This window comes from Manacus candei, unplaced genomic scaffold (genome assembly GCF_025592945.1).
Source record: "Manacus candei isolate 608988 ecotype Guabito, Panama unplaced genomic scaffold, ASM2559294v1 h1tg000081l, whole genome shotgun sequence".
NCBI lineage: Eukaryota > Metazoa > Chordata > Aves > Passeriformes > Pipridae > Manacus > Manacus candei.
In genome coordinates, this window is record NW_026138129.1 from 1824533 (window position 1) to 1852342 (window position 27810).

At 39.1% G+C, this 27810-nt stretch overlaps 1 protein-coding gene across 8 annotated transcripts in view; it reads left to right on the forward strand.

Moving 5' to 3' along the window:
• Positions 1-27810, forward strand: part of RPS6KA2 (ribosomal protein S6 kinase A2) — a 286036-nt gene that overhangs the window by 208298 nt on the left and 49928 nt on the right. For all 8 annotated transcript variants that reach the window (XM_051811144.1, XM_051811149.1, XM_051811152.1 and 5 more), the window contains 7 exons: positions 6332-6412; positions 7216-7295; positions 10368-10474; positions 18139-18176; positions 18900-19042; positions 26690-26760; positions 27597-27685. In XM_051811144.1, the coding sequence (XP_051667104.1) occupies positions 6332-6412; positions 7216-7295; positions 10368-10474; positions 18139-18176; positions 18900-19042; positions 26690-26760; positions 27597-27685 (609 nt within the window). The remainder of the gene's footprint in view (positions 1-6331; positions 6413-7215; positions 7296-10367; positions 10475-18138; positions 18177-18899; positions 19043-26689; positions 26761-27596; positions 27686-27810) is intronic.

Sequence of the window (27810 nt, forward strand, 5' to 3'; positions counted from 1 at the left end):
CCTGTTCTGTAGATGTGGTTTTTTATCTTTACTGCAGCAATGCTAGGGCTGAGTGGTAAAGCTCTGGTTTTAATGGCTCTTTCCCCATCTCTAAAAGGTTCTGTATTTCAGGTCACAGAGGATCTTTCTTCCAGAAGATAACTTTCACAAAATTATATGCATTTCAAAATAAAAGCACATAAAGTCCTTATGTGACGTTATCAGTGTACTTCTACATTCAGGTGTCAACAGGACACCTTTCTGTTTTCCCTTGTGTTGTAGTAATGCTCCGCTGATGAAGGTACAACATGAAAGGCTGCTCTTTAGAGAATTTGAGTTTATTACTGTGTGGAACAAAAACACAGTAATGCAAATGGTATTTCCAAGCAGAACCATTGAAGCCAGACTCTGATCATTTTTGGAAAACCTATATTTCTCCATATCTCACATAATTAGTCACCACACAAGTACTCTGTCTTCTGGACATAGTGTGAATTTGAATTTAGAATTTAGCTCTCTGCTTTCGTCTATAACAGCCAGCATTAAAAACCAGATTAAAATATCAGAAATAGAATTGAAAAGGATGTTGCACATAGTTATATATATATATATATATATATATATATATTCCATTTTCTTTGTCTTTTCTGTGCTCCAGTGCTACATGAAGAATTTGAAATTGGGTTGCATGTTCCTGAGCTTTAGTCATATTTTGCTTTTGTTCCACTCAAGGTACAGTGCTGAGTTTAAAGGAAGTGAGGAGCGTAGTGGATGAAATTTAAAGCCATCATTTAATTTGCTGGTTTATTTCTCCTGTTACAGATACTTTTCGATGGTGATTTAATTAAGTAACTTAGTTTGTAGCTCTCCCTGTTCTTGCTTTATTAATTAATTAGTGTTCCGCTCCTGGTTAAGCAGTGATATTTCTTATTAAAAGGACATTTTGAAAGGTAGGGATGGGCAAATAATTTATAATCAATAATGCTTTTTGCCAAACATCGCTGAGGGGATTGCAAAATCTTTGACCTTATTTGTGCATTTTCTGTGTGCATCTTCCTGCAGGAATAGCTTTCTGTAAGTGGCAGGTGCTTGTGTCAGACATGCAGGGGTATTTCTCTCCCTAATATTTCAGGTCAAGGGACTCAGTAGTACTTTGGTTAAAATTGTCAAAAAGGACAAAAGGCCATATGAACAAGTCACTAAGACACCAAACCTACCATCTGACAACCCATTCCTAGTTTAAAAAATAAATAAAAATTAAGCTTCCAAGTGCCAATTTTAGCCTGGTGACACCAAGAAGATTGTGTCCAAAAACAGTGGACAAAGACTGACCCACTCAGAGAGGTAACCAAATCACCAGGTCCTGCCCTGAGCCACCTCCAGAAGACTCTGGGGAGGGACCAGGCTCCTGTACCTCAGTGCACCCAGCGAATATTCATGGCGGAACTAGATTTATAAAAGGATCTATGCATCCAACACCAACTTAAAAAATTAAGTTATCTCAGAGCTATTGATGAGTGTTAGAACTCTCTTCAGTTTTAGATGCCTTGCAGAGCTCCCAAAATCTATCTCAATCTCCTTTTTTAAAATGAGTGTTTAGGCTAGAAGTCATTTAGTTATTTCTAGAGGTGTAAAGGAGCATACAAGTACTTTGCTTGCATTTGCAAGGCTGCCTTAATAAGTCAGAGACATTCACAGGGCCTGAACACACAAATGACTGCAGTCATGAACAAAGCAGATTGTGCTGGACCTCAGCTAATGTGTACAGAAAATATTTCACCTATGACACTCTACCTTCCTGTGCTGTTGGCGAACAGAGGTGAAAGCAACACTCAAGTTCAACATCTATGGAGGAAGTTGGAATATATCGCATACATCTCTGCACCTTCTGTGTGGGCAGGCAGAGCTGGACAGCCCCAAGTCACTGCCTCCCTGCCCTGCTGCTGGTCCTTAGAACAGACAGGATAGAGGCAGACCTACTCCTTTCCTCTGTGCTGGTCTTTCTGATAGACATATGTCTTGGCTCTTGTCTCTTACCACTGATGCACTACCCTGTGGTTCCTCCCATAGGAAAGCCCAAGACGAGTTTCATTGCGCTGAGGACTTTGTTGTTTGTCAAGTCTGTTTGGCAGCCCAGTGCCCTTAGCCAAGGCGGTTGTGCTGGTTTAAAGGTAAACCAGCAGGGGAAATGAACTCAACTCAAAAGAGAGACTGTAAGTCAGAATAACAATTTAATAAAATAATACAATAAGTATGATTATACAGACAAACAATTGGTTTTAACCCACAAAACCCTAATGTATAACCCAGCACCCTGGGGCATGAACAGAGTGGTGTTCTTTGGGCCCTCTGAGTCCAAAGGAAAAGGAGAGGGGAAAACCTGTTGGTGAGAGTGCTGTTGCAGTCTGGTTGAAAAGTGGTGGTTGCAGTCCAGTCGAGAGTGGTGGTCTGCAGTCTTCCTCTGGATCCCACGAGTGGTTAAAAAAGTCCCAAGATTCCAAGATTATATATTCTCCAGTTCAGGAAGGAATGGTCAGTACTTCCCTCAGTGGGCATGACGACAAAAACACCTTCCTATCTCGCAGGCCTCTTAACACCTAGTTTATAGCCTGAGGAGTCAGGCTGCTCTGGGCAGAGGGTGCAAATAGTCTATTGAGAACAGTTTCTGGGAAATGGCATGGAAGGCTATAGCATACACAGTTTTGGGTTACACCCATCCAGTGATGAACTGGGCCCAGCTGTTCTAACTAGGACAGCAGTCCATTAAGATGTCTGTAATATGCACTGTCTTGCTGGATCTTTCTCTGCCTAAGACTTTTAAAGAGGAAAACCATAAGTAGAAAATGATGTCCATCATGGGAGCACTAATTTAAAGCATCCATGCCCTGATGGGATCCAACTGACCCCAAAGGAAGGCACACGACACATGCAGGGCACCAGTGGGGTTTCAGCCCAGGGAGCAGGGCAGACGTCATCCCACTGCCACCCACCCACATTAGTGGTCTTGTCAGCAAATGGTGCTAGTGGAGTACTGGGCTGGCCCAGGCCATGTGAGGACAGCAGTGCCCAGACAGTGACTACCTTTGGTACTGCTGAACCTCTGGCTTCATGAGCCTAATTTCTACTCCAAAAAGGCCAGTATTAAAAAAATTAAGTGTAGCCTCATAATGCAGCAGCTACTGAAGCCAATTTTTTCACATGAGATTTTCTGTCCCAGTAGCTATCAAGTGAGTATGCTCAAGTTTTTCATCTTCCTTTTCTTTTTCATTTTCCCTTCCCAAGTTAAACACATTGGGAGGGAGACTGTGCAGGGGCAGGAGGGGCCACTTAACATGGGACAAGTGCAATACGAGTTTGGCTGTGGCTGCCCAGGCGTCTGTGGATTTCAAACAGGTTCTTCTGCAGGATGTGGCAAAGTTTGAGAAACTCTCAGCCCTACAGGAGCTTCTAGAGGAAGCTTTAAGAAACAAAAGAAGAGTTGCCAGGAGCAGAAAGTACATCTTACATATGTGTGTATGTAGGTGTCTGCATACCTGCACAAAATTTCTCCTCCAGTTCTAGTAGTTATCAAAGAAACAACATCATGACTGATTTACAGTTTGTAAACAAAAGCAATTTCATTTTTATTTGACACTTGAAAATTGAAGCTGAAATATAATCTTCATACATCAATACCAGTTTAAATTTGATACACGTATTAGTTTGTACGAGACTCTAGGTAAAACACTCATGCCTTGTAACATATAATCTATATGCAAAAATTGAAACTTCACTGCAAGTCATATTTAAAATTATTTCTTTTGAAGTAGAAAAATCAACTTTTACTCCAGATAAGTGAAGACAGAGAAAAGACCAGCAAAGTATGCAGCAATGTCCTTCTCTTTAATGTTCAGAACTAGACAGATAGAAGTGGATAAGCTCTATTTATTTGCATGTATCCTCAGCTGCCTCCCCTTCTCTTTCATATGACATTAATACCTAGAAGTGGGAACTGTTTTTATTTTTGGGTAACAGGTGCTTCCTTCATTTTTTACAGGCTCCACCAGTATGGTCTCTTCTACCTGGTGATCACCAGGGATTATTTCAGGGAGAGCTAATTTGTCCAAGATCATGCAAACAATCTTCATAAATTTGTGCTCATTTTTCCAGACTGGGTTCTCTGCCTCTGTCTGACATATAATTTAAAGATGAGTGGCAAACCACACCTTTAAAAAACAAATTCAATATTGGTACAAGGGTCAAGATTTTAGCAGTTGAGCACTATTCCCAGTGAGCATTTTAGTCATACAGGTGCATATTCTGATGATGCCCTGTGTTATGTAATCTGGTGCCAGCAGATAGATACCTCTGGGGAGGCCACTCCTGAGATTAAAATTGGCCCAGGCAGATGGAAGTTATAGAGTGCAAAAAGAACAGTGGCAGAAGGCAAGTGGATTTGCTTTCTAGAGAATATGATTCTTAGGTTCTTGGATGCTAGGACTACATAAAAATCTGAGCCTATTTGGCTTCTGCCCTCAGAGCATTTAAATCAGACAGTATTTGATGCTGTAAAGATGAGCAGAGCAGGGCACATCACCAACTGACATGCCAAACTACAGTCCTGATTACAAGTTCCGGTGATCTTCTTTTGGCAGCCGCTCTGAGGGTGGTGATTCACGCAACTCTGGAGTAAATTAGGTTCAAGGTGGTTTCAGGGCCATGATTCTGGAGAACGAGATGTCTTCTGTGGCAACATCATCTTTTCTTTAATTTTGGCATGCCTCCTGTGTGTATGTGGGGAGAAGGGTGATGTGGCACCCTGATAGGTCCACAGCCTGTAACCACCATGGCAGTGAGCAGGGCCGGGGGCTTTGGCAAGGCACGTGGCTGCACAGCTGGGCAGAGGTTGAAATGATGAGGAGAGAAGCATAGGCAGCTGTTCTGACAGCCTGTTCTCACAGTGCAGTGTAAATGCAGGTAGGCACTTTGTTAGGCTAACTAACCTAGATTAATGGGAAGCAACCCATGTAGCAATGCCCACCTATACAACAAGAATTCCTGCCTGGGATCATCGCTGATCTATAGCATAAGAAATGGTCTGCCTTCACATAGGTTAAGCATTTTGTGAGTGTATGATGTGTGATTTTCACTTGGGAGATAAGATTAAGATTCTAAGATCTCCTTTGTTTTGAATTTTATCTACAAGGTAGCTTGGGTTGAATGAGCTAGTAAACCTTACATCACTATTGACCTAAATTTAGCATCAAAATGGCAAGAAATCCAAGTATCTCTCTAGTCCTGTTTAAGGTTTTCAGATCAGCTGGTTTGGACCTATTTCTGTGCATCAGTTTTTGAAGTACAGCAACAGACTATGTGGTTTCATTATGGTGTGCTGGGAGGACTCAGCTTCTAAGCAGCTCAACAACACAGGCGTGCAGTGAGAGAAGCTCACTGAGATCTCAGGCTTTGCTACATAAAATAGTTTCATAACATCTCTTGTAGATGCTTTCATCTGAAAAGCATATTGGCATTGTGTAATGCAGAGAAAGAGGAAAGTTTCAATACTTTCAATAAAACAGTGATTGACTAAAAAATGCATCTTTAAGATCAAGATTTGATAATGTTGGGACTTGAATCCTCATCAGTGTCTAAACATTTTGCTAAATGTTTTTGCTTTGAAATTTTCAGCGTCAGTTTTGTTTAGCTTGAACTCAGCTGACCTCTGTAACAATGATTTCTCTTACTCTATTGATCTTAACCCCAAAAAGTATTTTTCTCACTGCTATCACACAATAAATTTATCTCTGCACACACATTAAAAAAATAGTTATCTACTATTTTTGTTTGCCATTTTTTCTTATTAATGATTGTTAGGGTGGTTTATTGGAAGTTTTAAATATTTTGCATATAGATCACTTCCAGAGAGTGATATGTCATAAACACTGCTAGCATCAGCAAAATACGGTAAATTAATTTGCACAAGATTAATCCAACTTGCTCTAGGACTGGTACATTCTGTTTAATCTTACATGAAATGAAGTTATTAATTTTATATAGTTTTCATTTTCACATTAAAATTCTCTTCTGTGAAGTGTAATTGCCTTCCTGTTGTTTGTCATTCTGTAGTCCTTTTAGTTAGGGCAGTTTTCTACAGAGGAAGATAGGGAGCCTTCCTGAAGGACCTACTCTTACTATACAGTCAAGACAGGCAGAAAAAGAGGACGCTCAAGTGGTATGATTTACCAAAGGTCACACCACAAGCCATCAGCAGAGTGAGAAGCAGAATCCTGATCACTGTAACCTCATTTCAGTACTGTATCTAGTGACCATGCTGCCTCTTAATGTCACTGTTCTTGTTGTTCCCTCTTTATAGTTCGAGATCGGGTACGATCAAAAATGGAGAGAGATATTTTGGCAGAAGTGAACCATCCCTTCATAGTCAAGCTTCATTATGGTAACTATAATAAAATATAATTCATGTTTGTTCTTAATTTGGTTGGATAATTGTAACCAGATGTATTATAACTTCATACAGATACCCCCTGCCTACTCACAGCTCTGTTTCTAACAAAGTCATAAAGACAACCTGTGTGAAATTTGTCATTTATACTAAAGGATAATTTCAGTATAAGTTTTAGCCATACCTCCATCAAAATAGATTTGTCATAAAGTCTGATGTGATAGGTAGTGCTCGTGGGATAGCTGCTGCATATACACCTGCCAACCCCCTTACCTGCTGTCAGGTGTCATTTAGAAAGAAGAGAATCTAAATAAAAACTGTTTTTAATAACCAGTACCAATCCACTTTATATATGTGTGTATATGAATGTGGTGTCTCGCTGGAGTTACCTCCTCATCAGCTTCCTGGGGAGCCCCATTATTACTATAAAGGGTATTCTGAGGACATTTGGATAGTGCAGGCTCTCATCTCGCACGAAACTGGGAGCTTCCTTCTATGCCTAGCCCTCAGTGAATCCTGGTACTTGGTGCAGTGGGAAGTACTATTAATTCATAGGTGCTTAGCAGGAAAATGAATATGTTAGTAATGCACTGCTGTCTCTCAACTGATACCATTTTTCCCAAAGCCTAAACTCAATTGCTTAGTTCTGTACAGAAATTAATTTTTTTCAATTCTCAAAGTCCTGAAATGACAGTGAAGCAATGGCATGAATGATACACTGCTAGTCCATAAGACTTAATCTTTGGAGACTTTATCTTGATTTGAACTGCCAACATCTCCATCCTTTTCTAATGCAGCATTTCAAACAGAGGGAAAGTTGTACCTAATACTAGATTTCCTGCGGGGAGGAGACCTTTTCACCAGACTCTCCAAAGAGGTAAGCTGATAGATCTTTAACTTAGAAATTAAAGACTGTCTTGGATTTTCAGAACTGATGGGAATGAAAAATGGCCTTGGGAATAGTCCTATATATGTGTAATAAAGCTGTCTCATATTGCATGTTTAAATGGATTCTTAAAAATTGTATTTGAATTATGCCCTGGGTAATGCAGCAGATACCATCTAGACATCACTGTCAGAGAAAACTGCACCACTGCTAAGCCATTCCTGTAGCAAAATAGCCTTGACACATTGGTTTCAAAATAAATCTTGGATGTGATGAGAAACAGTCTGAGAAATCAATCCCCGATACCTTTTGCCCTGGGTATGAGCAGAGCATGTGGAAAAACACATACGCTGCCAGCAGAGAGAAGAGATGGCCATGGGTCAGGGCCGGCTACTGCAGCAAGTGGCGAGAGAGCTGCCTTTTGGAGCAGCTGCTGAGAGCAGGTCAGGGGCCACACACCACCCCGGGGCTGGGAGGCTGCCTCACCCACTCGTCTCCTGCCTGCTAGGAGCAGCTGCTGCTTCCATCACCTTCCCAGGCTCTCGTCCCTTCCCTGTCCTCTGCACGCCCTGCCCCCGGAGAAGGGCTGCTGCTGCTTGAAGAAATGGCAGCCAGGGAACGGTCCAAACTTGAGTCTCGCTGATGCCCATACAGAGCAGCTGCGGTAGGTTTTCTGGGTTCATCTAGCTCTTTTCTGCATCTCCAAACACCTCTGTGAGCCAGCAGTCTCAGAGACATCCCTGTGTGCAGTGCAGGAGGCTCCAGTGATGCAGGCTGGCTGCCCCAGAGTTGTCTATCCCAAACATGATGTCCCCAGCCCATGGTCACTTTCCAGGGTGTGGAGACAGGGGTGCAGGAAACCACGTACAACACAGTCTTTAAAGACAGGGACCTTTCAAATGCCATCTTGAGGGGAAGCTCTGTTGCTCTTGGTTTTGGGGAATTACTGAAGGACTAAAAAAGCTGTGAAAACAGTAATTTTAGTCAGAAGTTCCCTAGCTCCGCCCCACCCCTTCAATTCCTGATTCTGTGACACGCTGCAGGCTGCTGTGTGCACCACAGCTTGGGACCCCAAGTATTTGCTTTCAGGGCTTGTTTGCTAATGCAAGAAGACATTGGCAACAGGTTAATTACGCTGCTGAGTAATGATACTTATATAAGTACTTAGTACATGGTATCAGTTATTTTTAATATGAGGAAAAAGATTAAAAAAACAGTAAAATATCCTTCTGCCGTTTGTCATGAGACCAGGCTTTATTATGAGGCAACATTGCCATCTCAGCAAGGGCCTCTCTGGTTTCATGGAAAAGAGAGAAAACGTGACACTTGTCTACAGAGGGCAGGTCCCTGTTCTGCACAACCAGAGAACTCAGATGTGGAAGATAACAACTCAGACTTTGTGCTTCTTTAAAGCTTCACATTTTCCCCAAAACTTTTGCCCCAAAGCCAGTGCAATTCACTGACTTTTCTGCTTTATACCAATACAAATGAGTCCTCTTGACAGTAAAAATGTACTTCTCTTTTTCCAGTGTTTCTAGCTCACATTGTCTACCTATATTTTGCAGCCATTTAATGGCAAAGAATTGCAAAGGAAGAAGTTCTGGGAAAACTTGTACTGTTTACAATTTGTTATTATAGATTTGCTTGAATGGTATTGATTTCAGTGGACTTTCAGTCAGATCCCATATCTATATCTATATCTATATCTATATCTATATCTATATCTATATCTATATATATCTATATATATATATATATATATATATATATATATATATGTATATATCGCACCTATTTCTTGCTCTGTCTTTCTGAGACATCTGACTTTAAGATGTATCTCTATAGATTAGATTTTTCCCTGATTCTATTGATTTAATTTCTTGACTACATAATTTATTTTGAAAATTAAGGCAATTTTTACATTCAGTACAATTTAATTTTTAGTCATGGTTTTTGCTTGTGTATTTATTATTTTGCTTGTATTTTTATTTCTAGCCTTTGCAGTGAAATTCTTAATTAAATTGTGAGACATCTGTTCTCTGAATCATCTCTTTTTTCTGTCAGCTGTCTGGAGCTTCTCAGAGCACTTAAGTATTTTGGCTACCCCTTTCTGAGAGCAGAGACTTAATTTTAAAATCAAGGTCTGCAACTTCTACTGTACTATTTACATACTGTAGTATTTACATACAGTAAGTAAATTTGTATTGAGCTGACTCATTTTACTTCTGTCATGCATAGTATTCACACTTGTGTGTCCAATATATCACCTTCTCTTTCTGCATTATTATCCCTGTGCATATTGAAATTTAATTTTAAGAGAAAGTCTGAGAGACAATGAAAGCTGAACCAAAGCGCTTTCTTGCCATCTGAGTTTTTCAGAGCTTAGTGTTTTTTTAATTACAGAAATTTCTTCTTGCCTAAAACAGGACTTTCAGTTTCATCAGTATCCTGTATCAACCATAGGAAAAACAGCCCTCAGTTTACACCTCATGAGACTCTGGATGTTAGACAACACATCACTGCTTAGGGCGTCTGCACTGAGATTCCTGGAACCCTCAGTGTATGGGGTTTTAAATCCAACTCAGAGTCTCTTCATGCTGTGTATTCTACTTAGATTTGGAAGCATTTCCCTTCCCGAAAAAGGTTTTCCCATGCTGTTTCCTGGGAGTTTGGTAACCAAATGTCAAGATTTTAGCAAATTAAGGGATATGAAAGCAATAAGGACTGCACTGACTGTATTTAATTTTGCGATTTGTTTCCAAATGCTAAGGAGTTAAAACCTTATTCATATTATGTGACATGATGTCATCTAAACAGATAAAACAGATAAATAAGAGCAGCATATTTTGAGGAACAGAAGCACTGAACAGATCAAGTTTTGTTTTATAAGGAGAATCTGGTAAGAATTGTTAATGTGAGTACAGACAAATTATGGAATATTGAATCTGATATAATGGTACTTCCAGCATTCCCAAGATAGACGATTCCTCCCCTGTCTGTTTAACGCAAGCCAGCCCACCATTGTCCAATAAACAGATGTGTTCTTCTCTTCCTTCGCTCTAGGTGATGTTTACAGAAGAGGATGTCAAGTTCTACTTAGCTGAGCTGGCCTTGGCATTAGACCATCTCCACGGTCTTGGAATTATTTACAGGGATCTAAAACCAGAAAAGTAAGTTAAGAAGAAAAAGCAAACTGAAACTTAAATACATGAACTTTTAGGTTGTTTCTGCTCCTTGTCATGCTACTAAATCAGGTACCAGAGGCTCTGCCTTCCTTCTTGTATGTTAGACTCTACACAAGTCCCTCACTAACAGCAGTAGGGTCTTCCTATCAAATCATTTTAGCATGAGGCCCAAATGTTTTGATTGTGCTCCAGTATGATGGGACCTTTGTGTGCCTGACCTTCAGTTTAGTGAATGATCTCAGCATAGGATTCAGATCCCTGTGCCTTTAGCTTCTGTAGCACCGTTCTCTATTTGCAGCATTTAATCTGGCCTTCCCCTTGCTGCAGTGTAAACCACTCAAAGCAACTCCGCTTCCAGCTCATACAAAATATGTCATGGTCATGGCACTGTTCAATTTTATTGTAGCCATTACTTAAAGTGAATGAGCATGTCTGAAAACTACTGTACCCGTTACCTCACAAGAGATATGATAATCAGGATTTTTAAAACACTTTTGCTAACTATCCAAAATATTTTCCAAATATTTGTTCTCACTTACATTTGCAGCTATTTTCTACTCCTAACGTGGTGCTATGGAGCATTTTTCTTTCTTTTCTATTTTCAGTACTTCAGAAGAGCAAATGACACCCTCAGTGCTATCACTGGGAATGGCATGATACTGTTCTTATTCCATGCCCTTTGCCTTGTGCTTTGCCTGCATCTACTGGGCTGGCTCAAATAAAGCAGGGTGCAACATTTAAAAGTTACCAACCTTTTTAATGTAATGGTTACCATCATTTATAAAAGATGACCATTAAGAGCAGTCTGCTTGGCAGTTGCTTACACTTTCAAAGCCTAACAGCAAAGCAGCCTTTTCCTTCTGTGACATCAAATTGAAAAATCTGCAGCTCTTTCTTTCAAGTAGAGTGTTATTGCTCTCACGCTCATGGACAAAACAGGAGACCAAAAGTGACAGAAGGTGGACTTGGGCATTGGGAAGTTGAAGGGGAGGAAATTGTTTATCTACATTACAGTTCTGAGTGATTTAAATTTTATGTTCAATTTTGTGTTTTGGTTAGAAAAACAATAGTAGTAGTAGTACCAAACAAATTTAACAGATGTACATAACAAGAGCTCTCATTCTTTTGGGCTAGAAACTGTTTTGCAGGTAAACGAATTTTCCAGTCTAGTCCATTTATGCAACCAAAACTGAAAACCAACATCTTAGGCAAATATGGGAAGTCATCCTCCAAATTAAACAACTAGAGGGAACAAAGTACCGGTTTCTTACTCATATGAAATGCAGGTAGGCAGCCGTCACACTACAGCTGCCACAGCCACGTGCTGTTGCATCATCTGCCAGAAGCTCTTTGATTTCAACTTCATTCTGAATTGCTTTTTTATCCATCTAGCATCAACAATCATGTACATAATAGAATAACTCCAGTTATAGGTTTTCAGTTTTAAGCTTTGATTCTAGTGAGCATTAGTATGAATCATGCACTACTTTTCTGTCTGATGTTAGGCAAAGCTGATTTACAAGCTAACACATGATATATGAATTTGCTGCTTGAAGGTATCCAGACATGAGCTTGTATATTCAAGTAGAAGTCACAATGCTGCTACATTTATAGGGACATGCTGTAATTTTTTGCTTTAGGACAAGTTAGAAACCAAGGAGAAAATTAAACGCATGTCAAAACTATTCACTGTATTTGAGATACTGAGAACTGGATTTTTCAGAGTTCTCATCATAAAGTGTCACTTTGCATTTCAAAGCACATCTCTCAATGACTCCAGTTGCAAGTGAGAGCACTTAAAATTTCTGCAGACCAAGCTGCAGTGCTTCAGATCAGGGATCAGTGAATCGAGAAATTAGAGCTCACCTAAGAAAGGAAGGTGTCACTGATTTGCCATTGTCAAATAGAAACATGTCAAAAAGATGGAATCCAGCTTTCTGTGTATTTTTATCTGAGGTGAAATCAGCCATCCCCTTCACTGTGATCATGGCTAGGCTTTGTGAACGAAGATTTGGTATTTTTATCTGAGGTGAAATCAGCCATCCCCTTCACTGTACCGTTCTGCTAAAATCCCTGAGTGTTAGCAGTCGCCCAACTGGGATGAGATTTCTCTGGAAGAAAACAGAAAATATTATTGTGTAACTGAAGATTTTTATACAGTGAGTGGCAACCCTCACTCTTGTATTTCCTAACTTTTGTATATGTGGTTTATGGTCTTTTATGTACAGTTAAATGAATAGCAGTAATACAGTTTAATTTGGATACAATTGCCATAGTATAAAACTGGTTTACATGAATATTACTGTTGTACAGGAAAGGGAATGACCCAAAAGTTCTTACCTGGAGATAAAGCAAGGCATCTGATTGAACACCACATCTTTTAAAAATAGTTCTATTAGTGCAAAGCCTGTGTGTAGCCATACCTAGGACAGCAGAGCATGACAGCATGTGATTTCACTGGAACTTAAGGTTTACATTAAAATAAAGAGATGCAACAGAATAAAAAAATTATTCTCAAGGGGAAAATTGCTGATTTTTTAAGTTATTTCTGGGAAATAATGGATTTCTAAATAAGACAATAGAAGAAAATTAGGACCATCTCAGGATGTTCTCATCCTCCCTTTGCCCCTGGCCTAGGTTGAATATATCCAGGCCATTATAGGTGTGTTGCTAACCTGGTCTTAAAATAGCTGCTGGTCTCCATAGGAGGCCTAGAAAGGACATCTAGAAAGTTGCTCCAAATAGGTAATTTGAAATTTCTTTGCTGCTGTTGCAGGCCACTGCTCCTTGGCTTATCCTCCTGGACTCCCCAGCAGCAGCCTCAGGGGATTGCAAGCACATCGTTCTTCTATACACTGAACTCTTCTTCAGTAGTCAGTCTTTATAGGTGTTCAATCATTCTCATTCCTTGCCTTTGGTTTCCCTTGATACCTATCTCCTTTGAAGTGCAACGTGCAGAATCCCACACAGAAGAGGCATTACCAGTCTGATTAGAGCACGAGGTTTACTCTGTCAGATTTGCAGAACTGAGATAAACTAATTAGTTTGTAATTTCCCGATTCTCTCTCTCCCCCACTTTGTTAAAGGTAGGCACTGCATTTGATCTTTCATTGTTTAATGTTTTTGCTGTCCTTCAGAAGCTTCCAAAAGTAACTGCTAATAGGTTTGATAGCTTCAGTCAGCTCTGTAAGTATCCTAAAAGGAAGTTTATTAGAATTGTTTATGTCAAAAAAATTAGTTAGAAAATAGGACTGTTCAGACCACTTGAAAGAGCCCTCAGTACATTAAAATTTAGAGTTCAGCATTTTTTTTAAGATTCCTTGAGCAAAAATCCACGTTAACAATTCAAAGCTATGAATTAATTTTATGTGCAACTGAGAGTAGTTCTAAAGTCAGCTATACTTACTTCAGAAAGGCAAGAAATTGAGTTTTCTAGTTAAATTCTTGTTTAGAACAAACTTCCCTTAAATTGTTGCAGCCAAATTCTTCTCCTTGAGTTTTCTTGGTGGTTTCAGTGGCATCTCTTGTAGAACAAGGTATTGTTCAGTCGCACTGAGAGCCATTGAGTCACTTACATGGTGAGACACATTTTTATTTAAGAACTGCAGGATCAAGCTGTTAAATATGGTAAACATACCAAAACAGAAAAATGGGAACTTTTAAAGTAGTATGTGATGCATGTTATTTCTTATGCTGTGGTTTAAGGGTATGAGGGACTTAGAAGTAACTCTACCATCTGAAAATGTGCAGACTTTATTATTTGTCTTTGCTTTTTCTCTCTTCGGGGACCTAGATGCACCTTGATATGTTCTGTCAGAGGGGCTTTGATTAACAAGGAATATGTATGTTGCAAAGCCCTTAGTTGTCTGTATAAGGGATAGTTCATATAACTGCTCATATAACAACTTAGGTTGAACTATATTCTAAAACACTAAACACCAAACACCGCTGTTTAATGCAGCATGTTGCAAACCATGGCAATTCTTTTATGAATGTAACTGCCCTGTGTAGAGAGGGAAAATCTGAAAATCGGTAAAGGACAAAGGCTTATGGTGGAAAATAAACATCAACTTCCATCAAAGTAAGAAGTCCCTTTTGGGGACTTTGGGGTGTCAACAAAGCCACAGCAGAGAGGAGTTTATGTTCAGCCACGTGAGATAGCATGGGATCATGTGAGATAGTATGGGATCATGCAAACACTGAAATGTCACAAAATGCTGACAGTTTGTGAGAATCTTTCTCTCTTTGATGGATATTTGACTGATTTATCTGGTACTTCCATAAGAAAACCTGCAATCAAATAAAACACTCTTTATGAAGTTTCACATTTTCTTTCCAAACTGAAAATTTGGCTACAGTTTCTGAGAAGCATAAAGTGTGGGTTAAATCTTCTGCAAAACTGTGCAGACTTAAAAAAAAACTTAAATCATGCAAAAGAAAAAAAAAGCAGTCCTAGAGTTCCTGCTTGATTAGATTTGGCAGAACTTCACATTGATTTGGGTATTTTGGAGCTCAAAGTGAACCCCAAAAGATATGACTCAAAATCAAAAAAAGAGAGAAAAATGAGAGAGAATTGCTCTGGCAATTGAAGGCATGATATAAAACAGTGTCAACAACTAATAAAGCTTTTTATCCCTGTGATAAAATTGCATCAGAAAACTACTATGGAGTTTGCAGTCCTAGGTCTACCAGGAGCTTCTCTTGTAACTTGGAGTATGTCATGCCTCTGCTAAGTTTGCTGCCCAGCCTCTGGCATGGAGATTTTCAGCCTTTATTTTCTGAAGGCGTACTTTTAAACTGAGATCAGTGAAAGCAGTTTGAATGTGTGTGGGATGATCCTGGTGCTAAAATGTTCAATCACAGAATAATAGAATATCCCCAAGACACCCCCAAGAATCACACCATGTGTCTGAGAGCATTGTCCAAACACTTCTTGAACTCTGTCAGGCTTTGTGCTGTGATGACTTCACTAAGGCACCTATTCCAATGCCCAACCAGCCTCCGAGTGCAGAACGTTTTTCTGATATCCAGACTGTACCTCAGGTCCTGTCACTAGAGAGAAGAGATCGGTGCCTGCCCCTCCACTTCCCCTCGTAAGGAAGCTGTAGACTGCAATGAATTCTCCCCCCAGTTTCCTCTTCTTTAAGAAATAACCTTATTTTGTGGAATTCTTTGTTCCAAGCCTTTATTTGGTTAACTTATTTATGATATTGGTATATTTTTCACTAAATAATGGTTGTTACTGTTTTGAAGAGCAGGTCAGCAATGGCAGTATCCTGTAAAAACATTCAAACCTTAAACTGAACAAATAAAATGGAAAAATCTCATAGCGACATATCACTCAATGGAATTATAGCCTAGTTTAGCATTTAAAAGTAGTCTACTTTTTATGTTTTTTATAATTTTAAAACATTAATTTAGAGGAAATATTATTCTCAAGCTTGAATCACATTTTCAACTTCTGGGTTTTTTTCCCTTCCACAGAATCTAGTTTATGGCAGATATCTTATCCTGCAAACCATAGCTAAAGTAATTGTCATTGTCACAATAGAATTTCTAATATGGACATATTGGGATAAAAGGGAACTGTGAAGTAATAAAGATAAAAAGAAATTACATAGAGTATGATCAGGTAATAAGTTTACTTCTACAGTCAAAGGAAAAATACCTGTTGTTGTAATTTAGATGTTTAGAAGCAAGTACGTTGTTCTTGGCTTCTTAATGTCACTCTTAAGATAATTCAGAACAACAGTTGTCTTTTTTTTTCCTCACTTTTAGCATATTATTTTCTTTTTCCATCAAATATAATCTTTGGTTAGTAACTGTAACATTATTGGTGGTGGCAGATGGCAAATATGGAAGCACCCAGCTGTCCAAAGAGTGCTGCCAGGGGCCAGAGGAAGCTGCCAGCAGCTGAGGGCACTGTATAAGGGTGGTTAGGGAACATGAGACAGAGGAGGAAACTGTAGATCAAGTTTTAGGGGATATAGAATACAATACACATCCACTGGAAACCAGGATCTGTTCATTTTGCTGCTCATGTGAACATTTAGTGTGAGAAAGTCTGTTATGTGCTTCTGACTCAACTAAGACAGTATTATCAGTCTGACAGCTGTGTTGGTGTACCCTCCTTTAATGAGGGTAAGGTATGAACCTACAAATCAGTGTGAAGGTGAAGGTAGGGGAAACATACGTTGTATACGTACAGAAGCAGCATGGATTTTCAGTTGGAAATTATGAAATATAAAATCTATGAAATATAAAATTGATGTTTCTGGGAAAATTCCCACAACCTTTGAATTGCATTGTTATTCACTGGGGCTTCCTGGGCATGGGGCAAAATTTTGCATGATTTCTTTGAGCTCTATTGCCCCTTGCTGTTTTTCCAGGTCCGAGTCTGGGGAGTTCACACTCACTTCCACAATGGGAGCTGTTTTATTCTGTTCTCTTCTGAAGCACGATTTAGGGGTTGCAGTCAAAAAACATACATTTAAACATACCTGTTATAGGCTAGTACCTAAAAATTATTCCTCTTCAAGAAAACTGTGGAGAAAGAATAAAGGTAAAGTTGCCTTCATTGAGAAGAAAAAGCTTTGATTATTGAACGCATAGTAGGGACTCAGCTTCTGGCCTTTGTTCGATGAATCACACAACAACAGCTTGTTCCAAACACATAAATGAATGACCAAAGATCATCTTTTTTCAGTTATGTTTCAGTACAGACACAACCTTTCACAAAAGTATAGCCCATTATATTTGGTTCACTTCTGTCTTATTTTCTTCCTGAATAACTGGATTAAAGTGACTCTCTAAGAGAAGAGGAATATAAAAATAGCTGACACCTTGCTAGACCATTTTGAAAAGTGAATTAGAAGTAACTAGAACTGAAGAAACACCACCTTCATTACTATGTCAGTATATACTTACCAAAGATCATTATTTTTCAGATTCAGTGTTCCTTCTTGTTTCCACAAAATTAGCGCTGCTAATTTTGTGAACTACAGTCATTTTTCACACAGAAATGTTGGAGTGCCTTTGTGAGAATAAAATACTTTGTCAGGTGAGAAACGTGAGAACACTTGAACTTGGCTTCCAGGCTGAATTTTCATTTTTGATTTTGGACAGAATAAATTAGCAGAGGCTGAGATCCAAGTGCTTAGGCTGTGACTAGTCATTGTGCTCTATGATCACTTTTATTACTTCAGCATGAACCTGTGGAGTTAATTTTAGGTCCAGTGAGTCCAAGCCCTGATTATTGGTGTGATTGCTGTTTATTATGATGAGCAGAAAACCTGTAGCTCCTTCTCCTGCTGGAAGAATACACTCTGCAGTTGTTGGCTTTGAACACTGTGTTCTTTCTGAGCTCTGTTTGCATGCTCACCTTGAGCATCCTATGGAGTAAGGAGGAAGCTCCTCATGCAACTGCTGCAGGCTGTGTGTGCTTCAGACATGAGATTAGGCAGACCTTTGAGGCTCATTTTTCTTTCTGGAGCCATAGAATCCACTAACAATTTGTTTACATAAATATTTTATTTGAGTCTTGCATATCTCCTTGTCTGGCTTAAACATTTTTTTCTTCATGTTTGTTAACTGACCTCTGTGCCTGACTAATGAATGAATGTTGTTTGTTGTTTTTTTTTGCTTTATAGCATTCTTCTTGATGAAGAGGGTCACATTAAGATAACAGGTATGTGAGGCACAGAAAAATTAATGTCTACAAACTGATTCTTTTTTCTGTAGAATGTTCCATGTTTCTTGGTCTTTGGTTGGAAGGAGTTTGCTTACAAAAACTACAAGCCAGAAGAGTTTGCGTGGTAGGCATCTCTGGCAATTTTCAAACCCCCATGCTGCACAGTACATGGAGAACATAGCATTTTCTTGGTAAAATTGTACTCCTGACTGATGTGAAGCATGCGGGCTTGGCTGCCTACCACTGTGGATGAAAGAATGCTCCCATTATGACTGCTCTACTCCAAGCAGAAGATGCCTGGAAAGACAGCCCTTTGCCACCCTGCAGGTGCTGTCTAGCCATCCTTTTCACTGGTGGCATCTGCGATTATTATTGCTAATACTTTGGTTATCTGAGCAAGAATCCTTACTGGCAGTGCCTTCACCAAACCTGAACTGTATATTTCTGCTTATTTAAACTCTCTCTTCTGCTTTGGGCCAGAACCTCTTTATGAACAGAGAAAATGGTATATCTACTTTCAGGATGTATTAACAAATGCCAACCAGACACTCCATGTCAGCAGGGCTTCAGCACTTAAGTGCTTGTAGCCATTTTGCACGCGAACAGAAGAGTGCTTCCTCAGCTGGTTGGTGTGTTTTTTTTCAAATTTATTAAGTGAGCAAAATCATAAATAATCATTGTTATAGACTTGACAAGTCTCTTTTCTTTCAATTTATTTAGATTTTGGTCTGAGTAAAGAAGCCATTGACCACGACAAGAGAGCATACTCATTCTGCGGGACGATAGAGTATATGGCCCCAGAGGTGGTCAACCGACGAGGACATACACAGAGTGCTGACTGGTGGTCTTTTGGTGTACTAATGGTAATGGAAAATTTGTGTTTGTTGGAGGGATGGCTGTAGGAGGGATTAGATCCCTCAGATAAAACGTACTGTTTTCAGCAGTTAAGGCTTGATAGAAAAGTAGATGCGTAATGATTGCTTGGTCATTTTCACTGCATCGGCTGTGTCAAACCAGCTGCTCCAGGCAGTATGTGAAGTAACATTTGGCCCCCAGACTCCCTCTTTTTTCTTACTGTCCTTTGCTGTCTCGGTTGCCATGAGTCATGAATATTTCTCCAGCACAGAAACAGGGCAGGGCAAGCTCAGAAAAGCAGGAGTATTTCAGAAGAAACATCTTTCTAGCTACTAACACGGTTCCTGTTAGGAAACAATTCCCCAAGCAGCAATTTTCAGATGTTAGGGACATCCTTCTAGAGAAACACAGAAATATACTCTTTTTTGCAAAACACAGATTTAAAAGGATGAATTTTACAGGGCTCTCTGAGCATTTCACAGGACCTCAGTGGTTCTTTTGCCACTCATTTGTCTTCTTTATAACTGCACTGCTGACTCTTGTTCCACTAATAACTGGCTGTGCATGTTCTGTAGTCTTATTAGCTCAAAACCCTCTCTTTTCTTCTGATGGGAAAAGAGAACAAGTGCATATGGGTGCTATGACATCATTCTTTCTTCTGTATCATTTTGTAGTGTCTTGATTATGATTTTTGGGATGTTTGCTTTGTTCTGAATACATGCTGAAGCTGGTTAAAAAAATTCATGTGTGAAAGAGTTTTAAAATAACTCCTCTTCAGAGGGGGAAACTCACCAGAAACAGACAAAAGTGTATCAATTGACACAGAGTAATAGCTAGGAACTCATCTTTTCCTTACAGCTCTTTGCATTAGATTAGTTATACAGAAGTTGCAATTTTCCCCTGCTGTTGTTTAACCGTCAAGAGCCCCGCAAGCTATTCTAAAGGTAGTTTAAATTAAGTCAATATCTGAAACTTTGCTAATTCATTTTTATACATGGAAATCAATGAAAAGTTAGATAAAATGCAAATGAATTTACTAAAAATCAGTCATGATAGATTGATCTAATATTTTACTTTATGAGATAGCCATCTTTTTCTGAACAAAGGAAACGAAGTGTCTCAATTAGAATAGATTATTTGCTACAGTGTTGCAGGGGAAATCCATTTATTGAAGATGCTTATTAGTCCAGTAATAGTCCAAAATTGGTATAGTACCTATACCATCATAGGGAAAAACACCACAGAAAGAAAGAAGCTATTTCAAAAAAGCAGAAAGGAATAAACTCATTGTGAAATGCAATTAGCCTGGAAAGTAAAAGAAATCTCCTGACTGCTGAAGAAGTGAGGTCCTAGAAAACATTTTCCAAGAAGCTCCAAGAGATACAGACTACAGTGAAGCTGCTTGGCTTATGAGAAGGACCCAATTACATCCTCCTCTGTGCTGCAGTAGTTGACGGTGGAATGCAGTGTCAGGAAAGTTTTTCAGAGAGGTATTCAACTCTCCTCAAGCCAGCCTTATAAAATTAGCTGTTTATGTGCTAACCTGCTCCCCCACTGCACCCATCCAGCCTCTTCAGTCTGTGGTGCTCTTGGTGCTGAGAAGGATGAAGAAATGATCAGGGAGATGGTTTGTGGCACTGTATTAACACTATAGGTTTTGGAGCCCAGACACCATGTATTTATTGCTCTCACAGGGATATGTCCAGATAACGAAGGTGATGCTGCTCTCTCCTGAAGTATGCAGGCTGCAGGTGTACTCAAGTGCTGAGTGCATGATCACCACCAGGCAGCACAGCACAGCTCTGCAGCTGTGGCTCACAGTGCACCTCACCACGGTTATTGCAGCTTCCCTGCAGAACCAGGGCAGAAGCAGAGATTAACACAGTGATGTGCTCTTCTAATACAGAACCATTTCCTGTGGCATGGAAGCTATTTTAGGTAGCTATATAATACACTACATTCCACAATCCATAGAGTATGTTTAAATTTTGTTTACCTTAAGCAGACAACTGGTGCCACCAGAGGAAGTAAGTATAGGAAGCAATGTGAAAACCAGTGGAAATTTGGGCTGGGGAGGGCCTACATCACTGATCTAGCAAGCTGACAGGAGTTAATCTAAGTAAATACTGTAATTTACTCCCCAAGTTATAAAAGGAGTGGAACATCCTTATCTCCTGTGGCCACAAATACATTTGTGGATGCTCAGTAATTCTGAACCATATGTTTAATCAGGGAAATCACTAGGTTATATCTCATAGAATAAATACATCCCTACCCCCTACCCTTTAATTTTTTTGTCATATATTTGATTTTGGAGGATAGCTGTACCTTCTCACTATCTGTCTTCACTTAAATGATGGCGCATTTGGTGAATAGATTGTTTTTCTTTCACCAGCTAATAAATTGTGCTACTCCCTCCCTGTTTTTTGCTAGGCTTTCTTTTTTTTTTCTCTTCCATCACTCTTTTCAATCCTCCCTTAGGGATTGTGTATTAGAACTAGAAAAGATAAAACTCTCTATAAAAGGAGATGAATTAAAGGAAGTAAAAACTTTGTAACTGTAAGCGTATACTTTAAGCCTTAGAGTGTTACCAGACATCTTAGAGAAATGTCTAATCAGTTCAATCTTTTTTTCCTTTTCAGTGTTTAACTGGTTGGGACAGAAAAAGGGTATTTCCACACACTAAAAGTGTGGGAAGATTTTCTGATGCTGTCTTTTGCTCTGCTCTTATCTCCTTGTTTTCCTTGGTTTGTTACTTGCATGTTCTATTAGGGAAGCTGTTTTTTTGACAGTCTGAAAACCTGAAGATAATTAAATGGCATTCAAATTAATTATTAGCATTTCTCTCTAATTAATTTGCATTAAGATGTGAAATAGACAAAGAAAATATACCAGTTGGTGGAATATGCATAGATTGAAAGGAAGTGTATGTGATAGTATAATTTTCATATTTATGTGATAGTATAATTTTCATTAATTTTGTAATATTTATCGAAAGAGGGAATATATTAGGCAGATAGTTTTAAAATGGCCTATAAACTGATTATCAGAAGAGCAACCAAACACTCTCTTGTCTATTCTGTGAAGAGGAATGAATACTTTGGTATGAAGAGTTGGGTTGTGCTAGCAGCTCCTCACAAACCTTCACTGACCAGAGCACAGACTGGAATCACACCGAACCATCCTTGAAGACAGCCTTAAATGTCACATGTTGAGATGATTAATAACAAAAAAAATTTGTCTGGAAATTACTATTTTCCGGTCTTGACTTTTTTATTCTTTATGTTATTAATTATTTCATTAATTATTATTCACTGGGGGGTTTACCATCAACACCAGTATAATTTCATTTATCACCTGGTAGATCTTTGGCGCAGGTCACACAACCAAAACTGTTACCTGCTCTGTTTGTTTTCTGTTCAATTTGTTTGAATTGTTTCACAGTAGCTCAGTATATGTCAAAGGGTATAGTTATAAAAATCTTGAAATTTACCCTTTCCAGCATTCCAGAGGACAGTACTAACCTCTGATTAAATATGTGATGATGACTGCTGGAATCCAACTATAACTTTGTGCTGGTGAATTTATGTGGTTTATCATGACTAGACAGTTTTTGTTTTCTGTCTTTCTGTATGTTACTCACTGCATTGGAGATTTTTGATAGGTCATACTCTGCAAAAGCTTTGCATCAACAAAAGAAATCTGCATCAACAGGCATCTGATTTAAGTTGTTAAAAAGTTGGATATGTAAGTAATACCTTTTCAGCTGCACTGCAAGAGCTTTGATGCCTGCATTGCTGTCTCTGAATTGCAGATAAACTGATCTGCATGCTATAACATGCACAAGTCTCTTAGAAAGCCTCTCACAGCAGTGGTTTTGTAGTTCATTGTACCAGCTGATTTACAAGCTCACAGACTTCATGGAAGTTTTATCTGCTTCAGTTCAGGAAAAAAAACACCTTTGAGAGTCCTGTGAGCAGAGAGGGGAATATAGAGAAAGAATGGCTGTGATGACTTAGTAGGCAGCCCCAAATAAAAATTAATGTGTTTATATATGTCAGCAATTTAGGGAACATGTAAGACAAGGAAAGAAGTTGTCCTTTTGGTATCCAAAATATTCAGCTCTGTAGTAATTCTGTAGTAACTATATGGTAGCGTTGGAAAAATCAATATAAGACATCAATGCATTACAATCTTCTTTTACAAAATCCTATCATCACACTTGTTTTATTCCCAGTGCAAGAGCTGGTCTTCATGAACATTATTTTGAATGTTTATGGTCACCACTATGTTAAGGTATTCAACCCTTTGCAAGCATTAATTCATTCTGCTTCACACTCAACTAATAATGAAAAATTCTTAATGCATTTTACAAATGATAAAACTGAGTGCTTGAGCAGCTGTCAGATACCTGGAAAATGATTGGAAGTGTTGAGAAGAGAACCTTGCTATTCTGACAAGAGTGTCTCTCTCTGCTATCCAAGACTGAGTGGTATCAAGTTTCTTCATAACTCTGAATTTTATCCTAGGCTCACAATACTTCAGCAGACTTGGGCTGAAGTAATTTGCACAATCTACTCTCCTTCCATCTGTTAGGAAGATTCATATGGCAGTTACTCCAGGCTGTAGATTTTTTTCTCATTCGTTATCTTCCTCAAAGACTTACCAGGGCTGCTTCTTGAATCCATTTCCTCAGCAAATGTAGCACTCTCTTCTAAAGTCTTCCCTCATGTATATCTTCTGGGGTCTCAAGTGCTGGTGTTTTGCCTACTGAAATTGGAGACTGCCCTGAAAACAGGAAAGCACTGCAGAGTATGTAGAGACCTTAGCAGAGGCTGGACTGTATGACTTCAGAGGCCCCTTCCCATCACGCTTTAATTCTGTGGTTCTCTTAATAGGCAGCTGAACTGGAACAGATATTTGCCTTTCTTGACAGGAAGTCAAGGTAGGAGGGAGGCCTAGCCTTCTGGAGTACTGGCTAGCAGAAGATAGCCCTCCAGAACACCTAGGAAGTGAATCAGTGGGAAGGAAGGAGCAAACAGAGGGTTTATATGGATGGGAAGGTGGAGAGAGTGAAAAGTAAGTCTCCCAGCAAAACTATAGGGACTGCTTTAATAGCCAGAAATACTACAGAGTTCATTGACAGCTAGGCTTAGCTTATTGTCAACCTGCTGTGACCCATACAGCTTTGTATGTATGTGCAACGGTGTAAGCAGCAAGTGCTCACTTCTGTTTTCATGTTCAGGTTTAGCAATATTTTTATTTTTTGAAAAAATAAGCAGGAAAACAGTGCAGTAAAGTGGTAGCTTTAACTGATGAGATGAACTATTTGAATATTTTTTTTCAATCTTGTTATTTCATTTTTAACCTTCAACAGATTTATTCAAGACTACAGTTGAGAAACCAGTGCTTTCTTCTAGCTGCAGCTTAGTTAAGTTCATTGAAATAAAAAGCTCTGGTGCACTTAACTCATGTAGCTGCCTTTCACTTTAAATATTGATGTTAAGTGCACTTCTTCTGAACCTATGTAACTGGAGACATGTGGTAGCAAAGTGCTAACCATTACAGCAGCACACAGTAACTATTCCCTGCAGCCTCCAGGATGGTCATTTCGCCTACTCCTGCAACTTAAATATCCATCCCTCCTTCCTTCCTTCCTTCCTTCCTTCTTCCTTCATTCCATCCTTCCTTCCTCCCTCCCTCCCTCCCTTCCTTCCCTTCCCCTGACCCAGCAGTTGCTTATATCTGTATCATCTGCATCAGCAGCGTCAAGCCCAATGCTGCCAATATAAATGAGACGTAGCAGTCATTGTTAGTGCTGTTAAATTGGATTTATTAAAACAACAAAGCAACATGAACAGGTTTAAGTGAACATTAGGTACATATCCTGAACATAAATGCTTTAGAAATCACAGAGGTTTAGTACAATACGTACCATTTCTGATGCTGCCCTGGGAAGCAATGTTCTCTGCCCCTCGTGCCCAGTACATCTGAACACTTTTTTCAGGACTAAGGCTCTAATAGACCAGAATTACTTTGAAAATGGTAGTTAGGCTCCAGAGTCATTTAGGCAGTTTTAAAAATAGTCCCCCATTATCTTTCTCTGTAAAAGATGAGCTGCTTTCTTCCAGGTAATTCTTCTCTTGCCTCTCCTGACCTAAATAGAAGATAACATATTTGTTTTTGTCCGAATCTTGTTTATATTTGTCAGCTGTAAACAATTTTTAAAAGTGTTTTTTTCCTGTTTCTGCTACGGGTTTTATTGCCTTGAGGTAATTTGTTATTAATGCAGATTAATCCTTCAGTTAATTATATTCAGTTATCTGGCTTCTAAACCTCTCCCGTGCCCTCCTCCCAAAACTAGCGTAGCAGTTTCACCATTAGTTTTCTTATGTTCTCTATATTTTTCTCATGGTATAGCTATATTTAATCTGGGCAAAAGGAAGGGTCAGGCTGTGGAGACGTCTGACACAGGTTTTGGTAATGAAAGCACAAACATGCTTCTTGGGAGCAGTGGGGCTTCTTGTGGGATAAGCTACAAAAACTACATATAGGATTGCAGAGTCTTTCCTATCATAACAGGTATTTAATTATAGCAATGAATATTAATTAGTAGATGCTTATTATAGTGGAAGAGATCCAAAGGCTGAGTCACAGACATGAGCAAGTAATGGTTCTCCTTACCCTCAGTGGACACTGTCCTCCTTTATGACCAGGCTGAATTATGTTCTCGGTGTCTGTGTTTGGTGATGCATAGCCTTCAGCATCCCTTAGTCAGAGAAACCAACTACCACATGTACCTCCATGAAACACCATGGTGAGAGCTGCGTGAAAGACCTGGTATTGAATCCGTATTAGGCAAACTTCTTTGGCTGGAGCTTTGATGGGCTTTTTTTTTTCTTCTTACAGATGTGAAATTCCAGTTGAATTTACTGAAAGCACTAATCTGTTTCCAAGGAACCATAAATGATTGATGTTTTCATGCATGTATTAGGCAAATAATTGATGATGATTGTTGAGTTTTGCTTTGAGATTTGAGTTTAGGTAAATGTGACACTTGCAAAATTCGTCACTGAATACAACCGGGGAATCAAAGCAGGAGAGAAGAAGCACGCTCAAACGCCTTGAGAATGTGGGGTTTATTCTTGTTTCTCCTGCAAAATATAGCAGAAGCACTTCTGAGTGGTGCAAATATGCAATCAAAAAGGTGGTTTGACTCAACTGAAAAAGATGTTGAACTTAAACTTCAACTTAAAATGTTGAACCCATTTTTCATGGACAACAGTCTGTGCCAAACACCTAAGAACAACCATACCCATGCAGACTAAGGGTTCCTCCAGACAAATATCTCATTTCCAGCATTGATCATAAAACAGATGCTCATGAAAACAGTGTATATGACACTTCTTCCCAAACATACCAAAACCTGACCCCAAGTATCAGTGTAAAGAGTTTGTAACAAGACTCTCAAATTAAACAGTCTCATTCTGCATAATCCAGTCTTGCTGTGTCATTTTTTTCTGAAGCACAGCCTATTGGACCATTTTGTTTCCTAAAGTTTTCAGTTGTGCTGAAAATAAAAGGTGGATGTGTCTATCAGCCATGCAGACCACCTGAACGCCCATTTGATTTACCATTTTTTTGTTACTCCACAGTTTGAGATGCTGACGGGATCATTACCCTTCCAGGGAAAAGACAGAAAGGAGACAATGGCACTCATTCTCAAGTGAGTATTGAAACTGGTTTCATTCTTCTAACTCTGAGTTAACTCTACCCTCTGGAGAGTCTATAGATCCCAAGTATATGAAGGGTATTGTGCATCTAGATTTCAAAGCTATGTAAGGCATGAATTTGGTAAGGCACACATAGCTGATGCCTGTATGTGACTCTTAAAACTACTTTCAGAATAAATAATAGGAAGTGAATTACTGAGAGGGCCTTACAAAAGGAATCTATCTTACTTTCTCTAATAATGTCAATATCCATAAAATGTGGGAACAGTCAAATTACTGCAGGACGCTTTATATTTTGTTGTTGCTGAGTTTCAAATATTTTCCCTTGAAGATTTCCTATTCATTTGATGTTAAGTGCAGACACATGAATTTGAAGCTGAGCTTTCTTCAGTATTACATTTTTTTTCTGTAGCAGTGAATGGCCAAGAGAAAAGTTTTATGCTCTTTAAACAGTATATGGTGTAGTACAATTACTTTCATTAGGTTTGGTTGTTTAAATTCCTCTTGATTTCCAAATTTATTCCAGCAAGCTAAAAAAGTGAAAAAATTCTATATAGATTGCAAAAATCTATTTAGATTGCAAAAGGTTTTATGAGATTCATCAAATTTGCTCTACCTCTAGTAAAGTCAGTGGTAAAACCTTCCTCACCTTCAGCAGAACAAGATCAAGTCCTTGCTCTGTGTTGCATTATGCTTAGGTAGTCTTTTTTACACTGATTTCACGTGTCTGCCCATCCTAACTACTACAATTCCGCCTTTTCAGACACAGCAGGATGGAAAAAAAAATCTTGAAAAATATATTTTCTTTTCAAGTGTTGTGTTCTTTCAGAGCCAAGCTGGGAATGCCACAGTTCTTGAGCATAGAAGCCCAGAGCCTGCTTCGAGCCCTCTTCAAAAGGAACCCCTCCAACAGATTAGGTATGTATGTGCATTTGATCGGGGCATTTGTTATGTGCATTCTGCCTCATCAGGTAGTGATCATCTCTCTCAGCACATCTTTTCTGATAGTTATCCTCTTCATTATGTTGCATTTTCATTCCTTC